Raw genomic sequence first — 27934 nt, 5'->3', positions numbered from 1 at the left:
CATGAAGGGAGTTTTTGCTTCAACAGTAATGCTTTAGTTTAACACTGCAGAGTTTGCACGCTTACAGGTCAAATTCACAATATGTTGCGATTACCTTCAAAAGTTGATCCAGAAGAACAAAAGAAAATAGCTAGAACGGGATGTATACAGAGTTTTTGCATATTTGCTGTAACATGTGCCGTTATTCGATCTTGTAAGTGCTTATTGTATCATTAATCAAATGCAATTTATATCATATTAAGGGGTTCGTTTCAGGATAGTGTATTTTGTGTGTTTAAATTCACTAATTACGATAAAAATTGATAATCTCTGAAATTCGCATTAAAAAAAAAGAATCATATTTTCAATGTACATAAAAAATTACAAGGGTTGACATTCGCAATCTTGGATTTAAGGCACAGGTACTTGGGTCTTGGTTTATAAATATGTATGTACCTTATTGATATGTAAAAAAAAAAGTACTTTAATATGTTGACGGTGCGACCGTTGGGGCGAGCGCAGTGTTCACTTCTTTATTATGATCCGCCTCTTCAAACCGCACGAGACATTTGGAACGTCTAGACTGTGACGTCACATGACGTCGTATGTTAGCTGCATTTCCATAAACAAAGTTTAAAAAGTGCAAATATTTTAAAAAAGAACGTTTAATCTACTATCTGCAGGCAATATCCATTAAATTAAGGTGAGTTTATTTTGTGTGAATTTTTAGTTGTTGTCACCGCGTGAACGAAGTTAGCAGCGAGAACAAGAAGCGATGCATTGTGGGTCAGAATTACTGCGGAAAAAAATTCTGTTGAATGAATGTGCAGTAGTCCGAATTTTCTCTTCGCCCAGGCGTTGTCGTTAGAGCTCGCAGTGACGAGCGGCGCTTTGCGCCGCTCGCTGCGCTCGCTATTACATATCAATAAAGTACATACATATTTATAAACCAAGACCCAAGTACCTGTGATTCAAGGGGGTTCCTCTGTTCACACTAATCCGAGATTTTCTCTTACACCCAATTTAGTACTGTGATATGTGCTGGGGAAATTCCTCTGACTCTAACCCCTACTTTTATATTGTGACATGCGTGGGGGAGAGTCAGAGTGGAGGCCATGTTGAAAAGTGGGAATTCAGCGACACTAGCTGCGCTGCCTACCTTTTACAACTCTATTTCATGGATCTAACTTTTGAGGTGCAAGAACTCAGTAAAGGAATGATTCTTCTACAGCTTAAAATTAGAATAATCTAACTGTGTCTTGGTATCGGCCCTCACCACGTTAAGAATGCCTCCCATATACCCGCAATGTAGCAGAAAATTGCAGATTCACTCCGAAACAATTTTGGAGAAAATAAATGAGGTTACATTGAAAATAACCATCAAATTAATCATATTAACAAGATTGTGGATACCTTTTACCCAAAAAAGTAATGCATATATTGGAGGAATTCAACACTTTTTCTTAACATTTTTAGTTGTTTCAAATTTACATGCCATGTTGACATTCAGAAATCTTGATTGTTCATAGTATATGCACCAAGTTCAAGTTATCTCCCTTATTTGTCTTGCCACATTGCCAATACAAAGAATGTATTCTATCATTAAAATTGGTCCGTAGGACATTATCATTTTAATGAGAGAACATTCTATCTACAACTTAATCATCACTAATATGATGATATCGCCGTTTAAATATCCCTATCACTGACAATTGAAGCATCACCTGAATTAAGTCACCTCCTGGCCATTCAATTTCTTTGTGCATGATGTCAGCACTCTACACTTTACATAGTTAAAAATCATTACTTCTGTTGCTTTCAATTTTATTGCTAGGTATCAAGGATATTTAGGTTCACTGCATGGTTTATATAAGTAATGCAAATTTCATACAATAGAAGGGAGTTTTTCAATCACTTTTGAAGCTAGATCTCATCCAACACTGGTAGGAAAAGTGTAGTGGTAGGAAAAGTGTAGATAATGAGTTTTTAATGACTAAAATCAATTGTGAAACACCCCCCTCTCTGGAATCCAACATGGAGAGTGTCAACCTTTGTATTTTTTTATGTACATTGTCAACATTGACATACTATTTGTTTAAAACTGCTAATTTGAGTGAATTTTATTATAATCAGTGTATTTAGACAGACATAGAAAAACACACAATACAAAAAATACACCATCCTGAAACCAAGCTCTTATGATTTATACCCGATTTAACTCATTACATTATATTTTCTCCTTTCCTGTTACATTGTTATAACCAATAATATACTCCGGAAATGATGGTGAAAACACAGGCACCTGAAGTATGCATGTTGTACAGCCAATTTCAGTGTGTAGGTCACAGGCACTTGTTTTGTATATGGGGTCACCCTTCTTTTTCTTTCCACAAGGTACCTAACTCAATTTTAGGCACCCCCGCTTCAAGCTCATATTTTGTTAATATATCAATCATTAAACTACTTTAAAATGAAATTGTTCACTTTGAGAGACTTTTTTTCTTGTGGAATAAATCCTTTCAGACGTCTCTGGTCAAGCCTCTCTATTGTAAACCACTCATTTATTCCTCGAAAATTACCTCAATACATTTTAAGACTTGAGATACAAAACTTCCGGTTGGGGTTTTAAATATAGGATGAAACCAGAGACTTCCGAGTACTCAATTTTAAGGTCTCTGGTTTTATCCTACATTTATGATCCCAACCGGAGGTTTTGTAAACGATTTATTTTGACAAGAAAAAAGTCTCTCCAAGCAAACGATGGCATTTTAAAGTATGTTGTGGAAAGGAAACAAAGGGTGGGACCCCTTATACGAAACAAGTGCCTGTGGTATAGGTATCCCCATCCTGGAGCAATCGGTTAACAAGATGCAAACAATTTTTTCTGTCAAATTGCAAATTACCAGGTAAGATAAAAAGGAAAACTACTGGTACAAAGGCTACTGTGAGAATTATATTGGTTTTTTCCCCCTAAAGACTGCAGACAAGGGACATAATATTTGCAAAGTGTGGATTCAACTATAATACATAATCTAAATACAGTTAAACATGTAGGTTAACATTTTCGTTTTCTCAAACTGATTTATTTTATTACATGTATTATTATTATTTTTTGCAGTGCCATACATCATGAAGCAAATTAACTCTTAATACAAGGAGACAAGTGTTCACAATACAAGACTGCATTTCGATGATTTATATCCAGAAATAGGCACCAGACCAGATGCTGCTTAACAAACTATTTCTTAGAGGATATGTAATATTAATATAAGCAAAGCAGATGTTATTAAATGCATTATTATTAAATGCATTATGCCGCAATTTTCTTGTTTTTTATTTTACTGCTGTTTGTAGTAATTTCAATTGAGACACACACACCACTTTTGATATGACTGAATGAACTTGAATATACATGTACTCTAGGGTGATTGTATATAAGACAAACTGTTTTTTTGAGAGATGGTACTTGTAAATCTTATGCAACAGAAAGAAAACTAGACATCCCATCCAGAAGTTCTGAGAACCACAATAAGCTTGAATCAACAATGCCTATTGATGCTTAAGTCATTTTGTGTTTTAGAGAGGTAAATTTTTCCTATACCTGTACATGTATATACTTTTGTTAAACTTACTGTCATCCCTACACATACCTTTATAGGGGTTTTTATTCAGAAAGTCAGAACTTCTGGACCAATAATTTTCAGACCTAACCTTTCTGCAATTTGTCTCTTTGTTAAAGCCTGCCCTTTATTAATCTGGTGGTGTCCCAGAGTGATCATTTTGTCTTTGTAGTACAAGAATCAGAGCTCTTCTAACTGTTTTCTAATCATGATTACAGATTTAGGGTCACTTACAGTAAAAGGTCATTCACTGTTGTGCCCATTTACATTTTGAGGTCTCCCAAATGACTCAGGTAACCTACTGCGACTTGTTCTTTCTGTCATGAAATATGTAAACTTTTGAAGAATTTCAGCAATTCTGGTATAGAGCATGAACAGGAACAACAATCTCATACTCCCCTCCCACCCCCTTGGAGTCTTAGGGGTGGGGCCAAAACAATCACGGTTTATGCAATTTTCAAAATTCATCTGTACATCCAAACAACTAATCCTACAAGGAGTACCAAACAAGAGGCCCATATCGCTCAACTGAGCATTTAGGCTGTGAAAAAGCAGAAATCAGTTCAGTATTTTGGCCCTGTGAATTTCTGAAAAACTGAAACTGCTTAATTTTATAGCTGACAATTCATGAATTCAAATATCATTTAGACCCTCGGTGACTGCATATCTATAAAAAAATGACATACTTTTCTGGATAGTTATTGTGTTATGATGTCATGAACTGCATTTTTTTTCCATATCCTGAAAAATTCTACAAAAACCATCAGTCTTTTAAGATATTTTTCAGTATTTCATATAGAGCACAACCTCTTACCTAAAATATGCAAACTTGAATCCCCTTTACCTAAGGCTACTTTGTGGCAAGTTTGGTTGAAATTGGCCCATTGGTTCTTGTGAAGAAGTCAGAAAATATGAAAAGTTTACAGACAGATGGACGCCGGACAAATTGTGATCAGAAAAGCTCACTTGAGCCATTGGCTCAGGTGAGCTAACTAGGAGACAAGCCACTTGCAGAATTATCTTGAACAGCTAGCCCTGTCCCAAAGCTCCAGGCAAATTATATTTCCTGGGTCCTTGGTCATGACCAAGTGGGGCAAAGTTTGTCAATTCTAACTTCTTATTGACATCATCTAGCAGGCAAATTGTTTTGGATGATTATAATGAACAGCTAGCCAGTTACAAAAATCACAAAAATATTAACATTTTGCCTCCTATTTTGATGTGTGTGAAAATTGTGAACATAGCACTAGGACCTAATTTTAAAATTCATGGAACTCCATGGTGGGCTTAAATTGGTCATTACCAGAGAAAACTCTTGATACTCAGGTGACTCTCAAGACCTATTATGTGATGCAATTAAACTCGTCTAGTAAAAACATGGATAATGTGAAATTATGGATAAAGCTAACTTTTCTAGAATCCCCAGCAAAATTCTAAACAACTGCTTGTAATATTCACGGCTATAATGAACTCAAATATAGCAAATTTAAGGATATAGCAAACTGATTATGTGCCTCCTAGAATTTAAAAATAATGAAATTTACATCTTTTATAGCAAATTTTCAAAGAACTTAACTTTAAAATATCAAACTGACTTTTTTTTGAAATTCAATTCATCCAAAAACTCTTGAACTCCAAGGTCACTTTTGTATTTGATACTTCCCAAACTACATTTAGAAGCTGAAGGAAAAAATCTATATTGAGAATTCGCTATATACACTTTACCGAATTTTTACATGGATTTAACTAACAGAATTCTGTGAGCCAGTGCTTACTTATTCTAGAAATAACTTCGCTCTGATGTGAATATACCCTCTGATGTGAATATACATAAGTTCAATTACCAAGAGACTCAGATAAACAGGACGTTGACAACAAATTCGTACAAAAATGAATCCCACCATATGACATGCCTAAACAAAGATTGTGCTAATTTAAAATTTCAAGCATATGCAATGAGTAGTTGCTGAGAAAACTGCAACAAAAATTTTTTTTCATGTATGGCATGAACAGATGCAGAGAAACGTGAAGTTGACATCGGATTTGTACAAAAATGAATCCCACCATTTGGAATACTAAAATTTCAAGCATCAACGATGAGTACGGTAGTTGCTGAGAAAACTGCAACAAAAATTTGTTAGGTATGGTACGGACGGACACAGATAAACAGGAAGTTGACATATCAAATTCGTACAAAAAAACCCCACCATATAGCATGCCTAAATAAAGAGTGTACTAAAATTTCAAGCATCTCGATGACTAGTTGCTGAGAAAACTTCAACAAAAATTTTTACAGACATACAAACAAGGGTAAAACAGTATACTCCCCTCTTTTGGAGCAGGAGTATAATTGCAGATATAGCGAAGTAAATTTGCAGGTCTCAAGGAATAGCTATAATCAAGTTTTACTAAACCTATAAAAGTATGGAGCTTACTTTCAGCACAAAGACTACTGAAGGAAGAAAAAGATTAAATTACAAATAAAAGCCGGGAGTTAAAGGATGACTGCACTGAATGGTTTAAGGTTTTGGAGTGTTGGAGTAGTTCTGTCATTTTTATTTCTTAACTTAAAATTTCACTTCTGTTTATTTGTTGAAGAATCTGGTCAATTTGGAACAGAATTTAAATGTTAAAATGGTTGTTATACAATAAAATAGATAAGCATTTTTTCACCCTTATTTGCTTTCCAATATCAAGAATTTACGTCATTTATCTGCCCAAGACTGAAGATTAGGTTGTTCAATATGCATGACAGGTAGACCTAAAATTGAAAGAACGGGTCTAAAATTAGACTAGCATAACAATGTCATGCATGAAGAATCTCTTTCTCACCTTTTCACATGACACTAGTATTTTCAGGATTTTAACAACATGGTCATATACATGTACGTACAGATGATTGTAAATCAGTGCCTGAGTATTTGATGTGTTCAAAAACAATTGTTGGGTAGCTCAGCTGGTAAAGAACATAACATGCTATTGTACATATCATGTGTCAGAATTCGGTATTCACAAAGTTACCTGAGGTAAAAAATCATATGGTGAATTATAATATTCAATAGGACACAATGCTTGATTACAATAAAGAGAAAGTATTTTCTCTCTTTAAACCATGAGTGCATATTTGTCTGTTGATCTCCTTTTAACACAAATTTATTTATGCAAAATTTAAACTACCATTACATGGAGAACAACTGACAAACATGTACTAAGTATGCATTTAGTCAATAAAAAAGTGGGCATACCCATTACTATATGGAGAGTTGGTGTTGAACCCTGCCAAAGAAAACGGATTCACACTCCACAAATACACACTTTCATTTAATGTAATTACCTAAAGTTGCAAATTTAGATGTTGCCCATTCTTGCAATTAAAAGAAAAATGCTCTTTTTAAAAGATTAATTTTGTGACAAATTTTGCATTAAGTAGTCATCCGTATAAACTAATTAATATATTTTTGTGATATTTCAACTGTATTATATTAGAAGCAACATACAGTAGAAAAGCAAAGAGGTCTTAAAAAAATATTTTATTTCCAGAGACCTTACATTATCTGCTGCAAAGACTTATATCTCTCATCTACATCAGGAACATTTTTTTATCCATACAAAACACTCACTATAATTTAGTATTATAATATGCATCATAATCACCGTTAACAAAAATAAAATTTGATCAACACCCTGTCTTAAATCGATTGATCAACATCCTAATAGATTAATCAATATCCTGACTTCTAACAGATTGCATTTAAAATTCTGCACTGCTGCAGCAGCTTTTGATATGACAATGATTTACCCATACTAGGCAAAATCAATCAACACTTGATCAGTTACAATATGTCATCAGAATATCACAGTCCACATGGAAGACGTCCCCTCCACAGATATATGTCAATTGTTCCCAATTCCTCCATATCAGTATTATATCATCATTTCAAATCATCATCACTTCACATCAACAATATCTCCTCACTCAGTATTGCTACTATCTTCTATATTTCTCTTCAATCTTTTCTACCAAGTTTGGCACATTTTTTATTTCAAAGTCTAATAGCATCTGTCCCATAGCTTTTCCCTGAAACAAAACGATGTGTGATATCCATAAGAAAAATCCCACTCATGTATATTAATTGTGTACAAAGAATTCTGATGTTAGAAGCAAATATGTACTAGGTTGAATTATGAGTGACAATATTAGGGATATCTTTTTCTACCTGAGGATCACTCCTTAAAGAGGCTATGCCTCCTCCTCCTAGGACATCCTGGAGAACAAAATTTAGCCCCCACACACCTGGAACATCATACCTACAACATAAAACTCTTGTGTTTTAAAATCAGTGCATTATCATCAACAAATTATTTTTCTTCTCTAACATTATTTTATTTAAACACTAGTAAATCATATTAAGTGTATATATATATATATATATATATAAATGGGAGGACATGACAGTAGTGGTTACTGACCATAATCCAAGATGGACAGACGCGCAGAGAAAAGGCAAGGAAAAGTTCTGGATGCACAGGCTGAAGTCATTCCGCCCTAATGGTATTAACAAACTTAATGACTTCACCAGGATGAACGTGAACTAGACCCAATCCCGGATTGTAACAAACAAGTTCATTCTCTCTATATAGTGTAAACTTTACCGTTAATTCGTATTAGTAATCCTAGAACAACCTACCCAAATATTTACAGCTTACATTTTTGTTTATTTCTTTTTTCCGATTTCCAAATTTATAATATATCCAAATTCATATTTCAAAATTGTCCCTCCATATTATCTTTCTTTAATTTCTTTTTATCATGTAGAGTTACGCTATTTTGAGAGAATAAGACAATGTACGATTTACTGTTGGTCGTAATTAATTAGCGATAATTAATTCGTTCAATTATGTAAATCACACTTCACCAGCGTATACCCGATAGACTGGACGCAATTCATAGCGCTCCGGATTTCTTTGTTCACAACTGTTTATAAACTCCAAATTAAACATGTAACATTGTAAATATTTAGTGTTTGGTAGTTTAGTAGTAGTGCTAGTTGTTTTTGCTTCTCTATTTCCTTTGTTTTTATGACTTCTTAACTTTTTTCTTTGTCCTGAGGAAGGGACAGGTTGTCCCGAAAATTTGACAATTATTATTGTTCGTGTCGCTGGTCATTTTTAGTGCTTTATATAAATTTCCATCTGTGACCTTGTATCTACTTAGTAGACCCGACACTTAGGATATACAGTGTTGTTGGTTTTTAGTGCTTTTTATATATATATATATATATATATATATATATATATACAATTAATTATTTTCTTTAATTTGGAAATAAAGCACACAGAGATCAAAGGAAACATAAGAAATGTAAATTGACCATTTTTCACATCCCCCCTGTAACAAACACACTTATAACAATTTAAGATGATTAACTCAGTGGTTTCTGTAATTAAACAATCAAGCTGTTAATTACCTAACAGTATCTTCAAAACCAGTTACCCAGGATAGATCTCTTTTGATCTCAGCAGGTTAATTGCACTATTTATGTCTCAACACTTTGATATGAGACCCTTAGAGTAACTTCTAATTACTTGAAATATATAAAGTGTCCCCCCCCCCTACATTTCATTACAACTGTACTAAGCTTTCAGATCTACCATTACTCTACTTGAATTATTATGGAGGCAAAATCTAGTGCCCAGAAGCTCCAGAGTCTTCTTATTAACCATGACAAAGTCCGGACACAGATCAAATTGCTAGGTATGCTTTAATATTTCATTTACTAATTCATCTAAATCTACATTTCTTTGATGAAAAACACATAATACAAAATATAATAAATGAAATTTAGGATCCATATAACATCATCCAAACTGTAAATTTTTTTCTTGCAAGCTATACAAGAATTTTTTAACAATAATCTATATTATCAAATTCTTACAAAAAAAAACATTGTACTTTAATTGATTGAACTCATTTCCAATAAAAAAAATCTTATTCTTTGTAAGTTGGGTCATCATCTTGATGTGGAAAGCAAGGGAGTTATTAATGTTATTATGCATACAAAAAAAAAGGAAAAGGGATAGATATATTTTATAATATATTATGCATAAATGCACATTATCTTTAAAAACATATTTCTAGTCATACTGAAGAAGTGAAAATTTTAAGGTAACAATTCATTCAGTCAATCTAACATTAATTGGGGGCATAATTAGGAATTTAATGTGACACGCACAGTAACTTGCACATCAATTAATGTGTTTGATAATTGGGTAATTATGAGACATTGATTTGGAGTATCGTGAGATAATGGGTTAGTGTTATATTCTTATACCACAGTATCTAGTTTAGTATGTCCCAAACATCAAGATTGAACAGAATGTCACTCTGGATATCAATCAAAATGAACAAATTCAGAACTCTCTTTAGAAGATATAAGAAAGTTTCAACTTCTATCAAGAAAATTGGTATGCTTTTTAAAAATTGCCATTCTAAGACTAGTATGAAATTTATTTTTCTTCTATCTTGTATTAATTAAAGTTATAATATGTTATTTTTATCATTTTTTATATATATGCAAATGCAGAGGTATTTACTGTAGACATTAAAAGTAATATTTTTTTATTTTCAGAGAGGTTGATCCAGAGACATCATCGCCAGGCAGTCAGATCCATTAACCTAGGCCAGAAAGGACAAGCTCTACATTACATGGGCTGCAAGATTGTGGTCCAGTCAGTGAAATACTTCTACCAGCAGTATTCCATTAGGAGCTGGATACGGGTACAGACCATGGCCCGGGAGATCATGCTGACCCTGGACCCTGGGAATGTCCCCCCACCCTTGGTTATTCCTGAGGAGGACTTCACTTTTCAGGAGGAACAGACCCTCAAGTACCAGCATGCCCTGGCTGTCGCCCACTGTAACTTCTCCAGGACAAGCTAGTGTGACTTTTGTGTCTATATTGCTTTGAGATACAGTGTTCCTGTGGATGTGGGATATTTTATTGTGATCTGTGATTTCACTGTGTAGGAGTACTGTTGCATTACCCTGACTGACAAAAGAAATGTTTAAGATTGTCTTTGAAGTATTGTTGTGTATTTTGTATGTTATTTATACATTCATTTTATGCTTGCTCATTTTAATTAATACTGAGATCATGTGAAATTTTTATTACTTCTCATCTTAATCAGAAGTTATTGTGCTTAGTTAAATGTGCTTATTAAACAATTACATTCCAATTGTGAAAGTGCTTTTAAATAAAAGTTTTCTAAGTCTGCATTACTTGAATTTTATTTATTTCTGAAGAATTATAATTAACTGTCAATAATCATTAAATTATTCCAAGTGGAAATTAATACATGTTGTATCTTATCGTTTCTGCACGAGAAAAAGCTAATACAAAATTTTTTATACAAAGCAAAATATTCCTATAGCAAAAGTAACTGACTGCAAGGAGCAAAGACACAGTTTCTATTAGTAAATATATTTTTTTTTCCTTAACTATAATTAGAAATACCTCTGTACTTTTTGGTGAGTTGGTAATTTTTCATTCTCAAAAAGATGTGAAAAGTATTGCTCCACAGTTTCGGGAGTAATGGCTTGTCTGAGGTAGGGTAAAATGTCTGGATGTCTGGCAATCACACCTACAAAATACGAACCACAGAGATGATATCATAGAGGCAAAACAACTGACAATCAATCTTAGCAATGTATCTAGGCAAAAATTTAAAGTAACACTCAATCAAATCTTAAATAATCATGAAATAAAGGTTCCCATTATTATCATGCATAACAGGTAAAAATATAAAGGATATTGGGTCAAAGGGGAAAACATGTACCCGGTACTTAAAAGAAAGAAATTGTAATGCATTGTAATGCATAGATAAAAAAAAGAAAGAAATCCAAGTGTAATTTTAAACGTCTTCGATTTTTGTGCAAAGCAAAGAAAAAATCCTTTAAGATTTGTGATTGAAGTATTGCTACTTTAACAACTGTTTCTTCACAAAAAAATTGTATGTTAAAAGGCATTTGTTTTTCCTCTAAAATCTGGAAATCATTTAAATTGCTATCAAAATTTTTGGTTTGTGTATATTTTTATTCTAGATATATAGAAACCAGTTTTGAAATCACAAGATAATGAAACTACATTATAGTTAATATTTTTGGTATATTACGAAGAGACATAAAAATGATTTAAGGAACATGTTGTCAGACATTAACTTCTTTTTTTTTTTAAATTACCAGTCTTGATTTACCAATATTGGCACTATTTCCCTTGTCCCCACTCCTTGTATAGGCCAGTTCCTCTAGTCTGAAGGAGTAATCTCCCTTTGGCAGTGACTCCTCTACAGTTTTAGATGGTGGCGTAACATTCTGGGTCATGTACTCTGACATAGGGATGTCTGGGAACTGATACTGCTCAACATGCTCACCATTCAATTGGATGTCAACCTAGTATGTAAAACGTCCACCAAATCTTAATCTGACTAAGCATCAATTTCATTAAAAAGTATCATCTAACAATGGAACCACCGTAAAAGAAATAATCAATCTAATGAATGTTTTCTCTTAGAAAGAAGAATCTGAATAATCCCTATGTAGCTCAAAAATTACATCAAATTTTATTTCACTGCATTCCTTTGTTAAAACCCATTTAATTTTAGAGAGTACCTCATTTACAAATTTATTGTACTCTAAATAATGTCATAGGGAGTAGAGTAAGAGTTAAATAGCCATAAATGTATAAATCATGTCTTAATTACCTGTACATTGCTACGTGGATAGAGAAATGAAAAAAGTTTCAACACTGGATTTCTGAAGAAAAAAAAAGTACTAATAAACATAGATAATAAAATGTAACATAATAAACTTGTGTGACTCAGCTTCACTTAAAAAATGTAAGCATACAGCATGTATGTACCATTAAATTACTTGAATTGAAATACATAGAGTAGATCATGTTACATGATCATCAATAATATAAAATTTCATACTGGTATTTAAGTACTTACACCCTTGGTCGTCCACCAATGATGTTGGTTAGCCCTGGAGCTGTAACAGAGGGTACAGTCATTGATAGGTTTTCAATCAATTTTAAGATCTAATTTTAGCTATATAATAAGCACATACCCATTCCTGTGCCAGCAGGAGCAATTTCTTTTGCAAAGAATTCTAAAGCTTTCTTGTTTTTGTGGTGAACTGCTAACCAAAGAAGAGCATCCCTCACACCCTATCATGTTAAAAATATCATAATAAAAAAAACACATTATTATGTTTTTTCTTCTCATATTTATTATAATTATTGATGTTAAATCATGACATAAAAACCTGAGGAACTCTGCTCTTTGGTCCATACATGTGTTCTGAACCAATGACTTCTAAATTTACATTGGTAAAATCATCCAAATTAAGCTGTGCAAATATCCTTCTACACCTGTAAAAATAAATAAAAAAGGTTGGTAAGCTATTGTATGGCTAAGTTTAAAAATAACAGTATGTACAGTTTACATTTAACTAATACTTCACACATGTACACATAACTAGGAAAACCAAACCGTCAGACAGACAAAACGATTTTTTGTAAATCTGCTCTACAAAGCAGACACCTGACAATAAAAAGTAGGATTAAAAAACAAATCTATGAGCTGCTTATTTAGTAAACCAGGCCTTTTAAGAATTTCCTGAGCAGTCTTTTCAGCCTTTGCTTTTGCATTAACACCACCAACACAAGCTGCTGCAGTGGCGCGGAAACCATCTGGGTACACCGCACATACCTCAGGAAGAAGAAAAACACAAAACTCAAATACTAATGGCTATAAATGGACAAATGAAACTAAAAAACTACAACTTTGTCACAAGATAGAAACTCTACTAGAACAGCACTTTTATCATTTATTACTTAATTCACAATAATACTTTATATCTCAAAAACTTTCCGTTTTTAGGATGTCTAGTCTTTTGCTTATTAATTATTCATACATATTTCCAATGTAGGTGATTTAAAAAATTGAATTGTTTTTTCTTTACCTTGAATTCACCAGTAGGTGGGTGACCTTTGGCCCCAGACACATGCACAGCTGTATCCCCAGATGCTGTGAAAATCAAATTGTTAATGGTCTTCTTTATAACAGGAAAAATTAACATGTACTTTTATTGTCATATATCTATGTTTAAAATATTATAACATGCTCATACCAGGTACATATATACTAACAGGATGGCAACTCCGTTTATTTGCCAAAATGTCAAATACAACCTTACAAGTTTTTCGCAGAAAAAAGATTGGTGTTCAATAAATGCAATCGGTTCTTATTATTTATGGAGATAGATTTTTAATGCATTTTAAAGCATACATTGTAAAATAAAATAAACATAAGTAAATTCAGAGAAATTTTGGAAAAAACGGTTGATTTGATTTTGAAAAATAAAACTTCACAATACTACCCGGTAATTAAGATATAAAGGAGTATAAATAGTGCAAATAATAATTTTGAATAATTTTTTTGATCGATGAATAAAAATTTTATTCTAATATATTTGATAATATTAGAGATATATTAAAATGAAATTAAAATAACAAAGTCCCCTCTCTTAAAAGATATCAAGAGACTTGTGAGAGTTGCCTATCCTGCTAGTATCCCTGCTATAATACTGAGCAAAGTCTTACCATCCACTTCTTCCAGCTGTACCTGAGAAAAATCACAACAAACATCAGGTAACATGTAGTGTTCTGGGTCCCCAATCTCATACAGCAGCTGTTCACTGACCGTAGCCCTTGTCACAAGACCCCCTGTCCCCTTGGGTTTTGTGACAATAAATTCTCCACTGGAGGCACACTCCACAATAGGAAATCCTATGTGATCCCTATCACAAAAAAAAAAGAAAAAAAAATTAGTTGAAGTTACTGTGAAAGTTTGAACCATTTAAATTAAATAAGAAAACTTTCTTTCATTTCCACTTGGATACTTTCGATAAACTGCTGACTTCATAATTTTTGAAGTCTCTGGCACATCACATATTTTTTTTAGCAGGCAGATGGACAGATGAAAAATCTAAACCAAACAAAAGGCACTAACCCACAGAAATATATTATATGGATGAAACAAAGCTAAAGTGTTATAAAAACAAATCTGAGTAAAGCTGCTGAACAGATAGTCAGACCAGACAGACAGGTAAATCAACAAGAACTTACCAACCAGGTACTTTCTCCCAGTCTGTGAAAATCCCCCCTGTAACCTGTGCACCACACTCCACCAAATGTCCAGCTAAACTAAATACAATACTTGTTCTTTATTCTAAAGTTTTCCTACATATCGATAAATGTATACTATACTCATTCATACTGGCAACTTTCACTTAATTTTACACATTTAATCATGGGAAGATATTTTGCAATGCTTCATCATTTATTCTAAATTAAGTAAAAAAAAAATGTATCTATCTTTATGCACAATTCATACTAGAAATTTATGTTTTTTGAGTTATATTTTCCTACAAAATTGCAAAAGAAGAAATATCCATTAGATGAATCAACAAGCACATTCAAAAACACTTAAACCTTATCATCTCAAACTTACTAGGACCATAAAAAACTTACAAAATATATGAGGATTCAAGATATTGCGGTTAAAATACTAAAAGGAAAGATAATAGGTACTTCCAACTAACTTTGACATATCCAAATATTAGAGATATCAAATTCTGAGATACTAATGCCCTGTTCACAAGGAGAGATTAATTCAAATTAAATGTAAGTTACTGCAAATTAAATTTGAAGCGCATTCACAATGAGAATTTAATGCGAATTAGTTTAATTCGATTTAATTTCCTGCGCATCATATTACTTTGCATTTGCTCCGTGTGAACGCTAAGTGAAACTAATTCGAATTAAATTCTGACACATGGATAATGGCAAAATTAAGTGACATGCCACATAATGGTGGTCAGATATAGGTGCTTTTGCTGTTTTAGAGTAAAAAACAAAGAAAAAAATGTTAATTTCCATAAATGTGTACAGACACTATAACATTATGTCAAGTGGATCTGCTCTGCATAAGGTTATGTGATTTAAAATGACGTCATAATAGCCTTACTGTAGAAATAAAATTTTAATGCATATTAGTTTACTTCACATTATCATGCTGTTGTGTGAATTCACATTAGTTTAATTCACATTATTTTACTTCGCATTAATTTATTGCGAATTAAATATCTAATGTGCATTCAAGTGAACAAGGCATAAAGTTCAACTGTATTTGAAATACATCATGGTACCGACTTTGGATCATTCTCATACAAAGAAAAAATTTCCTTCTAAAGTATAAATAAAAGTCAAGTGAATGAAAACTATATGCACATTGAAATGATATATTCATATCAAAGAATGAAAATGTTCTCTATCAAAGGACTAAGAGTACTAATTTGTGATTACCTAATAATCTGAAAGTTTGAGATATTCATTACAATAGCATGTCTATCAAGTAACATTTTTATTCTCTACCTGCCTAATCAATTCAAATTTTATAAACTGTTCAGAAAATTGGAAAAAAAATTGTTTTTTAAATGTGGCAAACAATATTTCATATTTTGTTACATTATACATGTACCTACCTTCCAGCTGCAAGATTATTAAAGTCTGTCCACTGCCACCCAAACTGGAAAATAAAAATTAAACAAGCGATGTTTGAGAAACACTTATGTCCCCCCTCCCCCCGAAAATAATTGGAAATTTTCTAAGTCCAAGGGGCATAACTCTGTCAAAAATTGCTCGATTGTACCCAAAACAGAACTTGACCTAGGTATTTTTATGATAAATCTGTACACCAAATTTCATTTCAGTACGTGCAACCTCTGCAAAGAAAATGAACGGAATTTTCCTAAGTCCAAGGGGCATAACTCTGTCAAAAATTGCTCCATCGTACCCAAAACAGAACTTGACCTAGATATTCTAATGATAAATCTGCAAAGAAAATGAACAGAAACTGTTGGTGGACCGACAGACAGACCGACCGACTGACCAACGGTCAAACAGCAGCAAAGCAATATGCCCTCCCTTCTTCAAAGAGGGGCATAAGAAGAGAATTATCATACTAAATGCATAAATTTCAATTTCTTAGTTATCTCCCCTTGGAAGAGGATGTGGCCCTTCATTTGAACAAACTTGAATTCCATTTACCCAAGGATACTCTTTGCCAAGTTTGATTGAAATTGACCAAGTGGTTCTTGAGAAGAAAATGAAAATGTGAAAAGTTTATGGTGACAGAACAACGGACAAATTTTGATCAGAAAAGCTTACCTGAGATTTTGGCGCACATGTGCTAAAATACTTAATCTGTATTGATTATTGCGGAAAGTTCTGCGGAACCTAAAAGTTCACCTACATTTTCCTCCATCACTGATCATACAAGGAACACTCAAACATGAAATGGTGCTTGTTTTCAATGCTTTATAATATAAAAGTCTCTCGTTTGGCAGTCTCCCACGTATCCCTCTTTTTAGATTCATAGTGGCAGGATCCCTAATCTAAGTTGGGTCATGTGTAATCTTTTGGGTATGTTCAAGTTTAGTTTGACATAGTTTACTATGCCAATATCAGTCTGAAAAGTTCTTTAAGCTCTCAATTTATATTCTTTCTTGATGGAAAGTTCCAAGTGTCCAAATAATAACTTGTAATGATGGTTTTCAGCATGTTTAAATCCACCACAGATTTTAATTAAAATACTGTTCAAGGGCTGATGGGTTAATGGTCATATGACAGGAAATCACTTAACACAATCTGAATCTTCCTCTTTTCCGTCGAGGACAATATTTAAGGTTCAAATAAACTTACAGTGTGAACAAGAGGTCCCAGCACAACAGAACTGTCAACACATCGGCCAGTAATAACAACATCAGCTCCTAGCTCCAGAGCTCTGGCAATGGGTCCAGCCCTGTGTAATCAAATTAAAAATGTAGATTGAAGTATCAGTATTTCACCTTATATAAACCTTCAATCAAATACACATCTAAATTACATAGTACTGTATCATTTTCAAGAGGTTCTAGACATACCCAAGGTATGCATTCATGCTGACAACTGATTTTGGAAATGGCTTCCCTGATTGCATATCTACAATACAGTCATCTTGAAGAGTCTTCAACTGAAAAAAATATCAGATTTCTACCTAAGTATGTATGCTTCTAAAAATAATGAATTAGGATGTGACTCATAAGAATAATTCTTTGGGTGTCAGAAACATGTAATAAGTAGATTAAATCTATAGTGATACCTTTGGCATCAAAGAAGCTGTATATCAGTTGTAAAACAAAATTATTTTACACAAGTGGTGTTAATTTTTTTTCATATTTACATTTAATATATCTAGCATATTTATTTTATATATTAAACCCAAAATGTAGACAAAGAAAAAAACATAAGTCAAAAATTTTTTGTGATATTTTGGATATTTCTTCATAAGTATCGATATGTGTATCATCCTCACACAGAATCGATATTATTGATATCTCAATATATCGTCCCAGCCCTACTTCTTTGGTGTCAGAAACATGTAAAAAGTAGATTAAGTCTTTTTCCAGCCTTGAAATATAGTGATACCTTTGGCATAAGATCATCCCCTGTAACAACTGCTATGTTTAATGAGATGCCTGCATTCTCACAGACTGCTTTCAGGGCAGCAGCACAGCCCTGTGGATTAACTCCCCCTGCATTACTGATCACTTTTATCCCTGAAAAATGAATTCTGAATTTAAAGATGAAATAATTCATTTTTAAAACTGTAATTTTATGTTTCCTTCATTTCTGGACGATCAGGATATGTTGAATATTTATCACCCAGTATGGTTGTATATAAAATACATCCTGTGTTTTCTATGCAGCAATGGCCAACAACCTCATCAAACGCTGCTACACTGAACTTAAACAAAAAGCCTTTATTCCTGAACTCATTTAAATTAGGCATCAGCCACTTTATCTTCTTAGTTCATTATGAACATATATTTAAAATGTTACATGTAAAGGAAATCTTGACATTTTTATCATCCATCAAATAATAAAACTTCTCCAAGATGAACATTTTTGCTAATTTTGTTGATATTTTTCATGCAACAGTTCTGGAAATGTTGCATTCCAATCATTCTGAAAACATACAAGGGAAAAACATGATTTTCATTAAACAAGAAACCAAATTAGTCAAATTGGTCTTCTGGTAACTACAAGAGGTACAAGTATAAGTACTCATTATTACAAGCTTTTATAACTTGAAGAAGCCATGACCAGTGTTCAACATTTGACATTTTGTTGACAGATAGAAGATGTATAAATTTACAAACATAGGCAGATGGCACAGTTTAATCCAAAATGAGTATATTATCTTGGAAAAAGCTGATAAAATTCTTGATCTTTACCTTTTTCCTTGATGTCTTTAATGAATGGAGCCATGGCTACTGAAATAAAGTCTGGTGCATATCCCATTTCCTGTAAAATTAAAAAAAGTCAGTGTACAAGGATAAAATATAAAGAATTTTGAGGAAGATAAGTCACAAGTTAGATAGTAGGCAGATGTTAGTGACAAGAGTCACATAAATAATGAAGATGATGTTAAAGACACATCTTCACTAGCCAAGGAATTCTGATCTGCTACTCTCCTTACAAATCCCTGGCCTACAGTGCTAAAAAAATCAGGATTTTTTTCTCGAGTTGTGATTGGATTTGATTGATATCATTTGACCAATCAGCAATTGCTTTTTGTAAATGATGAAGATTTTTTTTTTCAATATATTCCAAAAAGCCCTGTTTTTCTTCAGAAAATTTGCCCCAGCCTAGCCCCTTGGTCCCGATTTGAACAAACTTCTATCTACACTACTTGAGGATGTTTCCATGTTAATATGACTTATCATGACCTTGCTGTTCTTAAGAAGAATTGTTAATGATTTTTCATATATATTTCCATGTAAAACTGATCTCCTTCAGAGGCCCCATTCTACACCCAGTCCCTGAGACCATAATTAGAACAAACTTCAATCTAGGGATTTTTTATACTAATATGACTAATCATGGCCCTGCTGTTCTTAAGAAGATTTTTAAAGATTTTTTTCCCTATATATTCCCATGTAAATCTTTCAAATTGATCCCCTACTGAGGCCTCACCCTAGCACAGGGAGACTATGATCTGAAAAAACTTGAATAGATCTACACTTTCAAAGAAGCTTTCGCAAAAAAATCATCTTTTTGGCCCAGTGGTTCTTAATAAGTTTTTTTTAAAAGATACAACCAAATTTTGATAGATTCTTAAATATCTCCCCTTTCATGACTTTTAAATTGAACAAACTTAAATCCCCTTTACCCCTCACCCACCCCACTCAAGGATGCTTTGTAAAAAGTTTGGCTGAAATTGGCTCAGTGGTTCTGGAGAAGAAGTAAAATATGTAAGACATATATACAGACATAAAACACCAGATGAATGTCAAAATCCTTTCGATCAGAAAACCTCTCTTGAACCTTTGGCTCAGGTGAGCTAAAACTAAAGAGAGTTACTTTTTTAAAAACATACAAATCATTGTCCATGACATGTCCATGGTAAGAAATCTGTCATGAAATGCATTGTGAAGATCTACAGTGATAATTCAGAAGGTTTACCAGATTTTCCCCTATATTCTTAGGAATACAAGATTACAATGTAGAGAAGAAGTTGAATTGCTGAACACGATTCAAATGATTTGTTTGCCAAAGTAACCTCTGTACCCTCAACGCACTATAAACAGACTGTTTTTACATAACTGTGGTACTGCTCTTTAGATTATGTTCGTGCAATAACCAAAGAAAATTAGTTCACAAATAAAAAAGTAACTCAATTGAAAATGGAAATATAAGAGAGATAGTAGATTAGATGCTCTTTGTTGTATATTTGCCATTCTTAGAATTCATTATGGAAATACAACTAATATACCACATCATGTGAAGTCACAGTCTGTCTTGTGCAGTTTGAAGAGGCATGCAGATCTAAGTTATATATGTGAAAAGGTATCCAGTAATAAATTATACACTATTGCACTTGCCCCAATGGTTGCATTTCAACATATTGATTTTTTCTTTGAAAATACTAGTAAAAAATAATTACATACAATACAATAACATACAGACAAGACCACAATCTAATTAAAATTAGATGTTCCAAATCTGCTACTGCTTCTCAAATGTTTGAGAAGTGGAAGCAGATTCAGAACATCTAATTTTAATAAGATTGACAAGATCATGGACCAATGCACCCCACAATGTGTGGTAATGCACTACTAAATCTAATGTACATTTATATTATTCATATTATATATATTAAAAATATGAATACCAGAGTTAAATCCACAAATGTAACAACATATCCAGCTTACACTGTTTTTGTGTTTTGCTCCAATGAGCAAGGACATGGTCACCTCTGCCAGGTAATCAAAGACCAGATAATCAATCTGCCCTCCATAGATCAGCTGTGGAGCTGAAATAGATAATTCAGATCTTTCATAATATGGTCCTGATGAAAATATTTGTCATTTGAACTTGGGTATTGTGTATGTTGATATCTGGAAGTCCCAACCACTTTCTACTTATTTATTTTAATTGTTCTCAGTATCTCCAATCCTTGGATATCTTTAGTTTCCTTTGACTCCATCAAGTTAAGGACATTGGCAAGTCAAGGTTTTCAGGAAAAAAAGGTTTAATACATGGGTTTTTTCACTTATGAAATAGTGACTGAGAGTGATCTCCCGAGTAGAATTCTCTACGCAGTGAAAACCAATAAAGCGTATGTTTACAGAGGTAAACAAAAGCATGTGAACTTCCTTCAATGGGTAGAATCATCTATACAGCAAGAAAGAATAGTAATGGCTTTGTTGTAAATTGTATTCAGGGGACAAAGAGCCAACAGGTCGTCATTCACCATAGTTATGCTCAGTATGCTGAGAAGGGTAAAGGGTGTGACATATGCTGAAAGGTAGACCGACTGAGATCAGTTCGCAGGTTGTATGAAGGAAGCAGCATTTAGTAATTACGAATAAAATTTGAAATAAATCCATGCCAATATTTTTATGACAATGTGTTTCAATCAATTCAGTCAATTACATGATAGAATCAATCAACCAGTCTGACTCTCTTGACCATTATGAATAATATGTAATAATAGCTGTTAAGGGAAGTAACTCAAAAATAAAGATTGGTGCTGGTATGTCCTTGTCTTGTCTCTATATATACATTTTCAGCCAAAATATCTAGAAGTCATAGGAAATGAAGATACAATAATGTATACAATACAAAAACTAAATGAAATAAGTGGGTTTTGGAGAAATATGGTGAAAAACTATGTAGGTCCCTTTTATCAACATTTTACATAGGAAATGCATTGAGAATTGCAAAAACACTGATTTGACAAAATCTAAAAAAGAAGGCTGGCTTGGAAGGCTAAACAATCCAGAATATAGCCTGTTTAAAACAATTAAACCTACTCAAGAGTTCTTGAAAAATTTTATACGATAAGGCCAAATAAAAAAATATGTGTGGTTCCGGTTACCCGACCGTCCCTATTTTATACCCCCGACCCTAAACTTTTTTTTGACAATTTTCATATTTTTTTCCGGAATTTTCCCCAATTTCCATCAATGGCTCCGGTTTAAGTTTTAGATTCAGCAATGACGGCCTCCTTGCACAACATAGTGCAAGTGTTTATTAGTGTTAAATCCAAAGCAAGCTAGCATGTAGGTGTCCCCTACCAATACTGACTAGTATTTTATCACACCACATCTAAATGTCATTTGCAAAGTAGTGATAAGTATTATTTAGAATAATTAAGAAAATCATTTTGTTAAAAAAAAAAAAAAAAAAAAAAAAAAAAAAAAACCTACCTACCTACCCTAATTTTTTTGGAGGTGTAACCGGAACCACACATATTTTTTTGTTTGGCCTAACCAGGAACCTTGCCAATGTCCTTAAACATTTCAGTAATTTCAGAGTACTTTGTTGTACATGAATGAAAATTGATACAAATTGGTGTGTATCATGATAAGTCAAAAATATTGATTTATCAGTTATGTTTTTGTGTATTGGTACTTATCTCTTCTATTTATTAAGACAAAAGCCTTATGGGTCATATCGCTCACCTGAGCACTTAAGCTAGAGAGAAAAGCAAAAATTTAGCATTGAAAAGTTAAATACATAAGTGGTCCAAAACCTATTCTATATTTCCTTGAAAAATTATAGCTTTGCTATTTTTTAGGATAAGATTTTTAAAGATATTTACTACAAATTCCTATGTATAACTTTGATCCCTCTTTGTGGCCCCATCCTGACCCTGAACAAACTTGAATCTATACTACCTGTGAATGCTTCTGTGGTAATGTGAGTATTTATGGCTTTACTTTCTTGAAAAAAAGATTTCTAAAGATATATTCCTAGATGTATAACTTTGATCCCCTGTTGTGGCCCCATCCTCCACGGGGGGTCATGATTTGAACAGACTTGAATCTACATTACCTAAGGATGCTTCTGTGTTAATAGCATGTACAGCAAGCAGCCCAAAGCACCGCTCACACAGTGAGCTCTAACGACAAGGAAAAAAAACAAAAGAGAAAATTGAACATTGACCCAAATGAATTTTTTTCCACAGTAACCTTTAAAGACCCAAAATGCATTGTGAATGCATTTCACTATAACCACATTCTAGCGGTAACAACAAAAGTTAAAAAATAATAAATTCACCTTGATTTAATAAATGTTGCAGATAAATAGTAAATTAAACGTTCTTTGTTAAAATTTGCACTTTTCAGTCTTCGTTATGATAACTAATCAGTAATGTGACGTCACAGTCTAGATGTTCTAAAGGTCTCGTGCAGTTTGAAGCGATCTAAGTTAAAACTGAATGAATAGGGATCCAGCAATACACACCTGTGTTTCCCCTCACAGTCGCACCATCAACATATTAAGACTATAAGCATGGCTTTGCTGTTCTTGAGAAGGTTTTTAAAGATTTTTTCCTACATATTCCTCAGTTGTTAAAAAGAAATCGAAAAACATGAAAAGTTTAGACAATATATGACAGACGGACGCTGGACACTTTTCAATCAGAAAAGTTCACTTCAGCCTTCAGCTCTGGTGAACTGTAAAGTGAAAAAAGAAAAAGAATAAAAGAAGGGTCTTCCACTGAATATGAAAGACCCTTAATATCTTTCTGTATTCTATTCATTGTTTTTATAATAAAACAAATTAGTTTTATTTGACTTTGTTTTGTTTTACTTGTTTTGTTTTTGTTTATTTTTGTATGTTTGTTGTTGTTGTTGTTGTTGTTTTTTTTTTGTTGGTTTGTTTGTGTTGGTGTCATTATATTAACAAGCTTATCTTTTAAAAAGATTAGTGAGCTAGCGCTGTAGCATAATAAAATACAGAAGAAGATATCTGAACCATTTGTTAAATTTGCTGAATCGATAAATTATATAGGAAGGCAGATTGGTGCACTGGGGGTTGAATTTTTTTTTTTGGGGGGGGGGGTTGTTGTTGTTGTCATAATTCAGAATGTTGAATCTAAGAGTGTGCTTCACGTCGGCAATGGCATAACTCCCAACTGTGCTTTAAGCATTCTGTATTTTACTGTAATTTCAATTTCGAGGTGAAAAATAAAAGGTCAGTAGAACCAATGAGCACCTTCGGTCCTTTCCGGCAAGCTCGGAAAACATATCCGAGCTTGCCGGAAAGATCCATGAAGGTAGATTAGAAAAGCTATGTATTCATTACAACTTTAGAAATAACAGTCTTGGTTTTATAAGACCCGAGTTACTGTTACTTTTTGTTCATTTACGTGCAGGTTAGACAACAAAACACGAAACACTAAATTGGCATGTCTTTCCGACATAATCTGAAAAAGATCTTTGTTGTTGTTGTTGTCGTTTTTTCCGAGCTTGCCGGAATTATCCACTAAGGTGGTAAAACTGTAAGGAAAGCTAAATGTCTAGACTCTTGGCATTTTTCTTGTACTTTTATGTGTAGGTTAGACAATAAAGGAGATGGGTGAACATGACGAGCGATAAGCCTATAGTGTGACAAACATGAAGATGAAAAATTAAATTTCAATTTTATCAAAATTTTCCTTGATATTTCGTCTAACATTAAAATATACTTTATGTAAAATCTCTAATTTGCAAAAATCCCTCAAAGATTGAAATTATTCGCCTGTGAAATATTAGACACACACAAAAGCAGGCAAAAAGAGTCATTTTCTCATACTATAATACTATTTTTCGATATGAGTGGGTCTTTCTCCACCTTTTTGAAAGTTAATCCTCAAAGTTTGCATAAAAATATACATTTTTTGGTTACCAAAAATATGGAGCAATGACCCACTATACCTTAAAAATATACTTTTATGACATAATATTCGCATCTTTTCGAGAAATAAGTTCATTAAGTCAAGGGTCACATCACAAACGTGATTTAAAGCCATTATTCATCAGGACTTGTGTAGTCTAGTGGTTAGCGTGCTAGTCTCGAAAGAAAATAATACTCAGGATTTTTATTGCTAGGGTTCGAACCCCACGAATACCACATTAATTTTTTTTTAATAAAAGAATAAATTTTGCTGAGAAAATTTTCCTCAGAAAAGTTTTGTTTATCATAATTTCATAAATTTCAATAATGAGAACTTTACTCTAAATACTAAATTCACAAAATGAACATGATTTTTATATATCTGAAGCTATAGGTTTTCTGCACGCTATGTTCGCCCATCTCCTTCAAAAAAATTCAGAATCCGGATCTACATGTAGACTGGTATTGACTGTCTCTAACCTACGAAATGTATATCGCGCATATCAGACAGGAAAGGCCTGAAATTCGGATCATTTCTATTTTTGTATGACAAAACGAAATTTTTATCGTACAGTCTATCTAAAGGAGTTTCCCCAGAATCCCCGACCGTGAAGTCGAGCATGCGTATTTCAGAAATATAGACTAACGTAGTTGCTAGCGCTCGAGAGCGCTAGCAATGAAGGTACCAAATGCCCTGGTGTCGAATATTAACATCAAAGGTAAACAACGTACCCGACACTGCAGTATCACCCCAGAAACCGCTTGCACATCCTATCCTTACAGTTTTACCAGGCAAAAAGCTTGAGTATTTCTTTTCATGTCTGAATTGAAGACATGACAAAATTGGTAATGGTTTGCCTCTATATATTTTCAGAGCATTCAGAAACGGTGGTGTAAACAGTTTCATTTTCGCTTCGTCTGCTGACAGGAAGTTGTGGTCACACATGCGCAGTACGTCATATGACAAGTTCCGTCACTTCTGCTAAAATGGATGACAGCATCATTTTCACAGACGGATAATAATTAGGCATATCTGTCCCTAAAACTGATGGATTCTTGAGCACATCCCTATACAGATTTTATTTCTTTACATGAACAGAAGAATTCTTTGAAAAAATGGCAGCGATCACAGAAACTGTGTATGGGACGTCTGAGGAAGGACATGTCATGTCCGAAAAGGTTTCCTCATTAGCCACAAATATTTACAAAGAATTTGAGAGAATGATAAAAAAATACGATGAAGATGTGGTGAAAGAACTTATGCCACTTATAGTTGGTCTACTCGAGGGTCTTGATCAGTCTCTCGCAGATAAGCAAGAAGCAGACGTTGAGTTAGAACTTCTGAGAGATGATAATGAGCAGCTTCTTACACAGTATGAAAGGGAAAAGCAACTCAGAAAGGCTGCAGAACAAGTAGGTCAAACCAAGACATATGTTAGATGATGTGAACTTTAGGGTTACAGTCTGTAAAGTTTTTGGGGGGACAAATCAGGTATTGTTCATTGTAGTGATTAGGTAGTAAGCTACCTACACACAGGACATAATTTAATGGGTACTACTAAACAGAGTATGTTAGAGTACGAAAGAGTACTTCAGAGTACGCTGGTAGAATTTTATAATTCAATGCAATTAGATTGTTTATTTATATACATACAACTTAAATGAACATCATTATAAAATGATATTGCAATAGTTGTTTCAAAATTATGTTTTTAACAATATTTTAACCAGAAAATTGAAGATGACATCCTGATCCTGATTATTATTTTGTTTCAAGAAAATTACATCAATGAAGTAATCCAATTTAAAACTAAATCCAAAAATAATGATTTATTTTCTTGTAAATTCTGTTTTTGAGCAAATTTTACATAAATATTCTCAAATTCAGTATCACATACAAATAATAAAAGTTAACTAAAAAATAATAGTTTTACTAATAAATAAATTATAATTTCAATATCAAATAAATAATAATGTGCATATAAGTTACTTCAATGAAAAATACCTATGTTTAGAGAAAAGTAAAATGTTTTATCATTAGATTGGGATCGGGGTCAAACAGTAAGCCATAATCAGAAACGATAAATTGAAATAAATCCGAAAATAAAGAAAACAAACACAAATTATTCAAGATATATATTTATTATTATATGAAACTAAAGTAGAAACACATATACAAAAAGCAGTTAATTTGCATTGAATTATAAAATTTTACCAGCGTACTCTTAAGTACTCTATCATTGTTTAGTAGGACCATAATTTAATGGTTCTATCAGACCAAAATTCAATGCAATCTTAAAAAAATAGTAATTGAAAATTGAAATTAGTTAATTTCATTTTTTGTCAGGCATTAAACTTTTGATCTTGTCCTTTTTCCTCTGTCAAGTATGTTCTATAGCATTTATTATGATTTAACGTCTTGGGATTGCCACCTTTTAATTTTTGAAGATTTTTATATATTCATATACAAATTAAAATTGTAATTGGTATTTCCTATAACCGTTTATATGACACATCAGAATAGTATAGTTCAAAACCAAACACCAGTACATTCTGGATCCATATAAAGATTGTCACATCCTTTCATTAGGTTTCAGTCCAGATGCAAGACAGATTATATGTCCAAGATTTGTCATGTCTCGGGCATTGTTCATCTGTAAGGCACAACCATGTAATGCCTTCACTGGGATTAGCACTATTATAATTTGTATGGTACTACAATATGATCATGATATACTTAAACATGTCATGTGCATTTTTCACAAATGGATATGTCATTTCTTCATAAGTGTAATACATGAGTTGCATGTTCTGTTTTAGGGCTTGTATGTTTAATTAGATTAAGAACCATTGTACATTGATCTAGACTGTCAGAATATTTGTTTCTCCCCGTAAAGTCCTTTGAAAATAGGTGTAATGATGATGAAGAAATGATGGTGTCATTGAAATGAATTTCCCTTTAGTAGCATGGAATTCTTTTTAGGAATTCTAATGTGTTATTTC

At 33.0% G+C, this 27934-nt stretch overlaps 3 protein-coding genes and 1 long non-coding RNA gene across 5 annotated transcripts in view; 3 read left to right on the top strand and 1 right to left on the bottom strand.

Moving 5' to 3' along the window:
- The first annotated feature begins 43 nt into the window (after positions 1-43).
- Positions 44-3300, top strand: LOC133196198 (uncharacterized). The gene is made up of 2 exons (XR_009722293.1): positions 44-193; positions 3098-3300. It is a non-coding gene; the product is annotated as an uncharacterized LOC133196198 (long non-coding RNA).
- A 3810-nt stretch (positions 3301-7110) lies between these two features.
- Positions 7111-25906, bottom strand: LOC133197098 (uncharacterized). The gene is made up of 19 exons (XM_061332941.1): positions 25664-25906; positions 20980-21080; positions 19000-19069; positions 18191-18321; positions 17647-17735; positions 17426-17525; positions 16207-16250; positions 14789-14866; positions 14264-14460; positions 13624-13688; positions 13264-13370; positions 12925-13030; positions 12727-12826; positions 12609-12648; positions 12360-12411; positions 11853-12048; positions 11114-11240; positions 7817-7907; positions 7111-7677 (listed from the first exon to the last, which is right to left on the bottom strand). Exons 1-19 carry the CDS (start codon positions 25875-25877, stop codon positions 7588-7590), a joined length of 1998 nt encoding a protein of 665 aa, XP_061188925.1. The 5' UTR covers positions 25878-25906; the 3' UTR covers positions 7111-7587.
- On the top strand, positions 9245-10768 carry LOC133196197 (uncharacterized). The gene is made up of 2 exons (XM_061332115.1): positions 9245-9354; positions 10229-10768. Exons 1-2 carry the CDS (start codon positions 9273-9275, stop codon positions 10537-10539), a joined length of 393 nt encoding a protein of 130 aa, XP_061188099.1. The 5' UTR covers positions 9245-9272; the 3' UTR covers positions 10540-10768.
- An 83-nt stretch (positions 25907-25989) lies between the features above and the next one.
- Positions 25990-27934, top strand: part of LOC133197097 (C-Jun-amino-terminal kinase-interacting protein 3-like) — a 35978-nt gene continuing 34033 nt past the window's right edge. Inside the window, exon 1 of one of the 2 annotated variants that reach the window (XM_061332939.1) lies at positions 25990-26344. In XM_061332939.1, the coding sequence (XP_061188923.1) occupies positions 26048-26344 (297 nt within the window). In that variant the 5' untranslated portion in view covers positions 25990-26047. The remainder of the gene's footprint in view (positions 26345-27934) is intronic. The other variant, XM_061332940.1, reaches the window with a different exon arrangement.

The sequence above is a fragment of the Saccostrea echinata genome, unplaced genomic scaffold, assembly GCF_033153115.1.
Source record: "Saccostrea echinata isolate AGI-Se365-2 ecotype Australia unplaced genomic scaffold, CSIRO_AGI_Sech_v1 ptg000030l, whole genome shotgun sequence".
NCBI lineage: Eukaryota > Metazoa > Mollusca > Bivalvia > Ostreida > Ostreidae > Saccostrea > Saccostrea echinata.
Note: the sequence above shows the minus strand (reverse complement) of the source record. Positions and strands in the feature narration are given on the sequence as shown.